The sequence below is a fragment of the Triplophysa rosa genome, linkage group LG15 (assembly GCF_024868665.1).
Source record: "Triplophysa rosa linkage group LG15, Trosa_1v2, whole genome shotgun sequence".
NCBI classification, from domain to species: domain Eukaryota; kingdom Metazoa; phylum Chordata; class Actinopteri; order Cypriniformes; family Nemacheilidae; genus Triplophysa; species Triplophysa rosa.
The window spans coordinates 18705642-18713163 of NC_079904.1; the positions used below are offsets into that span (position 1 = coordinate 18705642).

The following is a 7522-nucleotide window of genomic DNA, read 5'->3' on the forward strand; positions in this document are numbered from 1 at the left end:
TTTTAAACGATTGGTAAAAAACAACATTACACAAGCTGTTAAATGTTATCCATTTGCAGGCTCTGTGAATGAGTCTTGTAAGAGTGTACTAGGTACTAACCTCACAGCTGTTGTCCTCCTGCTCACAGGACTCAAGGGAAGGGGTCTGATAACTGGAAAGAGCCCTTGAGTGGCCATTCGTGAGCCATGCTGTATCACTCTCTGTGGAACTGGCGAACAAAAAAATCCTCTGTTACAACTCAAGGTTGTTATACATGAATTGTGCCAAACATTATACAGCACCATGCACTCAACCTTTCTTCAGATGTACATAGGACCTTCTTTTTGTATAGCTGGATAATGAAGAGTTTGGTTCCAAAATGAGATCACGTTTTTTATTATTGTGGCAAGGGGGGCGTGGTTCAGCGAAGACTGCAGCAGGAGAGAGAGTGAGGAGACGAGCGGTGAGTGAGTGGCGCTCGCACAAATAATGAACACCTGTGCCTTATTCCAGTAACTGGCGTGGAGAGGCTTAAAAGCCAGCAAGGCAGAGACAGTCGGGGAGAGAGACCGGAGCTGACGGCTGGATACGCGGAACTCTGGACGAGCGAGCTGGGAACTGAAGCGAAAGGCTCGGAGCCAGTAAAGACTGTTTCATCCACGGAAGTGGGAGTTTTTGATTTATGCGCGTACAGCGCTTGTGTATAGTATTAAGGAATAAACTTTGTAGTCGTCAGCTCTACCCTGATTCCAGCCTCTTCCTTCCTATTTCCCTTGAACTCTTGTTACAATTATGTTATGTTTTTATTGTGTTAGTTAGCTGTATTTTTTTTAGTTATGACTTAAATCAAAACAAACCAACTGCAGTTTAATTGATATTTATTGGAATGCACAATAAAAAACATTATTTAAAGAAAAAAGTTTTAAAAACTGAGTTCTCATTTTTGAACCAAACTCTTCATATGTAGACAGGTTTGTATCATATGTGTTCCCCATTTTACAAGCCACGGAACACAAAGAATGCCAATACAGTCTTAACCTAGTATTTGTTGTGCTCACACAGCATCTCTGCACTTTTGGCTCTCTACTGGTGGTTCTATCTATGGACAGCAGGGTAAAACATAGCTACATGCAAAACATAAAACTTCAAAAAAAGTGATCATTTGAAACTCAATATAAAACTTGAAGTAAAATCTATCTAATATTTGGGAGAACATAACAGAACAAATGCTTCATATGAACATAAAAGACTCTTCAAGAAACACCCAAACAGTCATATAGGATTGGAACAACAAGAGGTAATGAGTAAACAAGGGGTGGTGATTTGTATTGGGTTGTATTGTGGCTTAAAGACACAAAAAAGGGGCAGAGAGACAGGCTTTGTCCGAAATCGCCCACTATACCCTCATTCACTATTCCCTACAGTTCACTAATATGAATTTGGACACCACTAAAAATGGATGTACCCTCAAATAATGCACTATATTAGGGTATAGGGGGCTATTTCGGACACAGCCACAGTCTTCACAACTGTCCAGTCACTCACAAACTGTAAGCACACTGCCATTGGCTAGTTGCAAGTTTAAGCAAATTGGCCTTGAGCCAAGACTGTCCAGTTGAGCACACGACACTTACACAAGCACACTGAGCTCTTTTCTTCTATGTATACAGCCATCAAGACATTCACATCACTCAAAAGCCAATAGCCTTGTTCAGACACTTTTCACAGGCAGCTCTGCCTCCATTATTCCATTATCAAGAGCAGACGAGAAGAAGAGAGGAGCCACTACAGACAGATAATGTATCCATTTCCTTCCATTTAGCTGTTCACTGTGGAGTGGAAAGGAAGCACCCTGATTGGAATCGAATGGACATTTAAACTGCTGGGACACCAACAGGGAGTGAAACAGAGGCAATGAAAGATGAAGCAGTTGTGGGAAATGAGAGAATCGGTGGCAAAAATAATAATGATACAAAGTTAATCTGTAGGTTCAAAGGCAGGTATTTGAGATATAAAGAGTTGTGTTCTTATCAAAATCAAGGGTCTCTTAGAAAAAGAAGAGAAAATGATTTATGGATCACATGCAGATACCAGGGAGAGGTCTGTATGAGGGGGTTTGTGGCCATATGAACAATTCAATCCCTTTAAGAAATTTAATCCCTTTTAAGAAACGTACATTGCATTAGTGGTGTAGTTAAATTTTTTTGAGAATCCACTTTTACAGAAAGAAACACCTTTAACAAATTGATCAAAATATTCATTTTTGCAATAATGGTGCTGCACTTTTAAAAATTATCTCTAGATTAAGAATGGTCCTCCATCTAATACCACCTGCAAACAATAACAATGAGATCTTTAAGTCTGTGTCACTAAAGAAAAATGTATAGTCTTTACCTTGTAAGAACACACCTCCATTTTTTCTGAAGAGTGGACTTCCTGGCCAGAGTCGAGGACTGTGGAATAAAACCAGAGAAAACGAGACAGAGAGAGGGAATTCAAAAGTGATACACTGCTGGAAAACAGTAATTCAATTACATTTAAAACACTTTAAAAACGCATTACACACTTTAGTCAAACATTGATAAAGGTGGAGTGAACTCTGATGAGGGAATGAGAAGAATGAGAATCTGATGTTGTGGAATGCAGACTGCAGGTACTGGAGTCTGATCGAACTAATACAGTCATTCAAGCGAGGTTTAGAAACCATATTATTTCCACGATCACTCATTACAGTCCAAAGCAATGGATTCAAATGGCTTCCATTTACAATAACAGAGTCCATTATCTCTTCCCTTAGGTGGTAGACTACTTCTTTATCCCTCATACAGTGCTTAAGGATATAGTATGAGGGCTAAAGAAGTAGAGATGTGGGTAGACTTTATTTTAAAGACTTTATTTTAAAGTGTCCCTTTTACAATGTATATACTGTACATTAAGTAATTGTCATGGCTCTGCTTCATTTAGTCATGTCTTTCTTGGTCCTGTAGCAGAGCCATGGCAAAGACTTTTGGTTATGTGTGGAGAGAAACATATTATTGTCCTTTTGACAACACACACACACACACGTAAACATACGCACAGACACGCACGCACGCACACAGACATTCACGCACAGTGAGAGCATACATTTAAGATAAAGGAGAGAGAAGCACAGGTCAAATATAACAGATTATATATTCTTATATGCAATATTAATGAAGTAAAACTTTAAAATTCTAATTCTAAAGCAGCAAACCTCGGCCAGGCAATAGTGCAAAAAAACAGTATGCAAACAGTGAACCCAAAACTCTAATCGAGAAAAAAAACCTCAGGAGAACCCAGGCCCAACCAGGGGATTCCAGTTCCCCTCTTCCAAAAGCTGCTGCCTCTTCTGCACAAGCTCAACAGAGCTTGCACAACAAGGCTAAATAAAAATAAATAAACGTACTAATAAGGTAAATCATAGTTTTAAGATTATCATTAATAATCTAATAGCATTTGAAATTTTGTGGTGAAGTGGTGTCAAGTGACCGCGTCCTTCTTTATCCAGCTCTATCATCTCAGCTCTTGGCCATGAACTGCATCCTGCTCACTGTGGTAACCTTGGAACAATGATACAAGACTGGCTGAGAGTAGAGTACTGTTCCGCACTCTTTGATGCAACAAGTACATCAGTTGTGTTTTTGGTTCCGGTTGATCTAACTAATGCAGCCTAAACCCTCAGAGGATTTATATTATGGAAGTGTAGTGCATGCAAGATTACAAAGATGCATCTTTAGACTAGATTTAAACTGACAGAGTGTGTCTGCCTCCCGGACAGTGCAGGGAGACTATTCCAAAGTTTAGGCGCTAAATTGTAAAAGGATCTACCACCTGCACTTGATTTTGAAATTCTAGGTATTACCAACTGACAGGACGCCTGAGAGCGTAATGCACGTGAAGGACTGTAATACAAGAGGAGTTCACTCAAGTACTGAGGAGCTAAACCATGTAGGGCTTTATAGGTAATAAGCAAGATTTTAAAGTTAACGCGATGCTTTATAGGTAACCAGAGCAAGGTTGACAGAACCAGGCTAATATGTTCATACTTTTTTGTACGTGTAAGAACTCGAGCTGCCGTGTTTTGGACCAGTTGGAGTTTTTGTAATAAGCCTGCAGGGCAACCACCTAACAGTGCATTACAGTAATCTAGTCTTGATGTCATGAATGCATGAATTAACTTCTCTGCATCTGACATTGACAGCATATGACGTAGTTTAGATATATTCTTAAGATGGAAAAATGCAATTTTACAGGTGTTGGCGACGTGGCTCTCAAATGACAGATTACTATCAAATAGAACGCCAAGATTCTTTGCTGATGATGAGGGTTTTATGGAACATCCATCAATAGTTAAGCAGTATTCTTGGTTGTTACATATAGCAGTTTTCGGTCCAATAAGTAACACTTCTGTTTTGTCCGAGTTCAGTAATAAAAAGTTGTTACTCATCCAGATCGACTATGCAATCCATTATTCGATGGAACTGCTGTTTCATGAGGCTTCGAGGAAATATAAAGTTGAGTATCATTAGCACAACAGTGAAAGCTAACTCCGTGTCACTTTATTATATCTCCTAGAGGTAGCATGTATAATGCGAAGAGCAGAGGCCCTAAGACTGAGCCCTGTGGTACACCGTACTGGACTTGCGATTTGCGTGACACCTCATTGTTTATTGCTACAAATTGAAAACGGTCGGATAAATAAGATTTAAACCATTTCAAAGCTATTCCTTTAATGCCGACGTAATTTTCGAGTCTATGTAGGAGTGTGCTGTGGTCAATGGTGTCGAATGCAGCACTAAGGTCTAGCAGCACCAATAACGAGATACAACCTCGGTCAGACGCCAATAGCAGATCATTTGTAACTCTGCTCAAAGCAGTCTCTGTACTGTGACATGCTCTAAATCCAGACTGGAATTCTTCATTGATGTCATTCCTTTGGAGGAAGGAGCATAATTGAGTTGAAACTACTTTTTCCAGAACTTTAGATATGAAAGGTAGATTCGATATAGGCCTGTAGTTCCCTAGTTCTCTAGGGTCGAGTTGGGGTTTTTTGACAAGGGGCCTTATAACAGCCACCTTATATGCTTTAGGCACATGTCCTAATGTCAGAGATGAGTTAATAATACTAAGAAGAGGATCTATAATTTCTGGGAGCATCTCTTTCAGTAGATTTGTAGGTATAGGGTCTAGCATGCATGTTGTTGATTTAGATGATCTAATGATTTTAGACAGCTCATCGTGATCTATGGTATAAAATAATTGCATTTTCTCCTTAAGGGTGCTGTAGTTAGTTTGTTCAGCGGGTTTCACTTCTGATTGCATTGTTATAATTTTTTCTCTAATATCTTGGATTTTATTTGTGAAGTAGTTCATAAATTCAGCACTGTTATGCTGATATACAGGATCAGAAGTCACTGACGATTTATTTTTTGTTAATTTAGCCACTGTGTTAAATAAAAACCTAGGGTTGTGCTGGTTTTCTTCTATTAGTGATGAAAAGTAGGCGGATCTAGAAGTTTTTAGGGCTTTCCTGTATTTTTGAATACTATCCTTCCATGCTGTACGAAATACCTCTAATTTAGTTTTCTTAAAGGAGAGGTTTCTTTCTATTTTTACACAAATGTAATATAAATCTTAGGGGTCCACAGAATGTGTCTGTAAAGTTTCACCTCAAAATACACTGCAGATCTTTTATTACACCATGCCCTAATTGCCCAATTTTGCATGTGAGGAGAAATGCGCTGTTTTGGTGTGTGTCTCTTTAAGTGCAAATGAGCTGCTAGTTTCCACCCAATTCAGCAGAAAACTCAGCCAGGGCTGTGAGCCTGTGCTTCCATCGACAAAAGAAGGGTCACATAATTAGGAGGGACTGGGACAGCGAAACGCTGTTTCCGTCTTTAAACACCAAACACATTGTTTTCTAAAAGCGAAGAGACTCCAAACAAAGGCGTCATGTTTTCTACATGCGAAATTACACATGACAAACTGGTCGCGTATTTACAAACCATAACACTGCTTTCTATAAGTGAATGTACCCACGGAAGAAGGGTTACATGAAGCGAATGAGAAACACTGTGTCTTGTCTTTGAACACCAAACACATTCTTTTCTATAAGCATACCTGTTTCCCACGGGGCCATTCGTGAAGGTGTTCAGGTCCCCTTGGTCCGGTCTCAAACACTTCTGTGGCTCCCAAAACGGGAGGGTGGCGGAAGATGGGTGTGAAAAACGGGAGATTCACGAGTTCGCCTATGCAGATATTAATGATAGCAGGGGTAGGTAAGGTATGCGTATTTGGCGTGCTGTCCAGGGAGCAGGCTCCGAGCTCGCCGGTTCCTTCTGAACCCGGAACACTCTCCCCCTGATAGGAGCGAGTGCACCGAGCTCGGAAACGGCCTGAACGGTCCCAGAGCTCACCCCCAGGGGTCCTGCTGTAGAAAGCGAGTTAGGGGAGAGGAGCCGGGGAGGTGGAGGGATGTTGAATTACTTGTAGAGATTACGCAGGTAAGATTTCTGGTCTATTTATGAGAATGCTCACTAGAGCTAATATGGTAGATGTTGTGATTGCTGACAGCGAACCAGCCGAGTTTGATTATATGCTCTGGCTTCTCCCGAACTTTGTTAATAGAACATCATTTCAAACAGGAGTGTTGACAGGTATGTCTATAAGTGAACGGACTCCTAACAAACGCATCACGTTATCCATATGCGAAAGGATGACAAACCAGTTGTGTATTTAGAAAACCAAACACACTGCTTTCTATAAGTGAAAGTTCCCATGACAGACCCATCGCGTGTTTACAGACCATACACACTGCTTTCTATAGTGAAGATATTCAAGACAAACGCGTCACGTTTTCTCTAAGTGAAAGTAACGTTACACAGGACAATCCTGTTGCGTGTTTACAAGCCATACACATTGCTTTTCTTTGCGTGAACGGACTAACGTTTCACAATGACGTTTTACCTACTTTTAAATTGCCACAGGTCCCTGAGGTCTTACTTAAAAAATAACGGTACTTACAATGTCTTTATTTGCAGCTTTGCCTCGTCCAGTCTGGTGGATTTCCATTGAAAACAAAATAAATCCATTGCTCTCCTGTCAGGCTGGGAACAGTGTTCTGTGCTGCTCTGTGCAGCCAACAAGAGAACACTAAGCATGCTTTGCTTACTTTTGCCATGGTGTCGGAACTAATTCACATATGTCGCTTGCGAAAACAAAAATGGGGGCAGCGCCATGGGTGGACATGTTCAGAAAAGGGGGCGGTAATATTGTAATAAGAACGACTACCTACGTCAGAAAGCGAGAGAAATCGTCTCGGTTACGTTTGTAACCTCGGTTCCCTGATGGAGGGAACGAGACGTTGTGTCGAACCGACAGATGGGGTTCGTCCCTGAGAACCATTCGCTTCCGACTGCTTAGAAAAGGCCAATGAAAATTGGCAAATGAAATTTGCATGCCGGACTCCGCCCCGGACATCCGGGTATAAAAGGGAGACGGCGTGCATCATTCATTCACCTT

The 7522-nt window shown here is 40.8% G+C and overlaps 1 protein-coding gene across 3 annotated transcripts in view; it reads right to left on the reverse strand.

Annotated features, from left to right (window-relative positions):
- The window catches only part of ches1 (checkpoint suppressor 1), a 63826-nt gene that overhangs the window by 3992 nt on the left and 52312 nt on the right, over positions 1-7522 (reverse strand). For all 3 annotated transcript variants that reach the window (XM_057353061.1, XM_057353060.1, XM_057353062.1), the window contains exons 4-5: positions 2375-2433; positions 101-209 (exon numbers count right to left, since the gene is read on the reverse strand). In XM_057353061.1, the coding sequence (XP_057209044.1) occupies positions 101-209; positions 2375-2433 (168 nt within the window). The remainder of the gene's footprint in view (positions 1-100; positions 210-2374; positions 2434-7522) is intronic.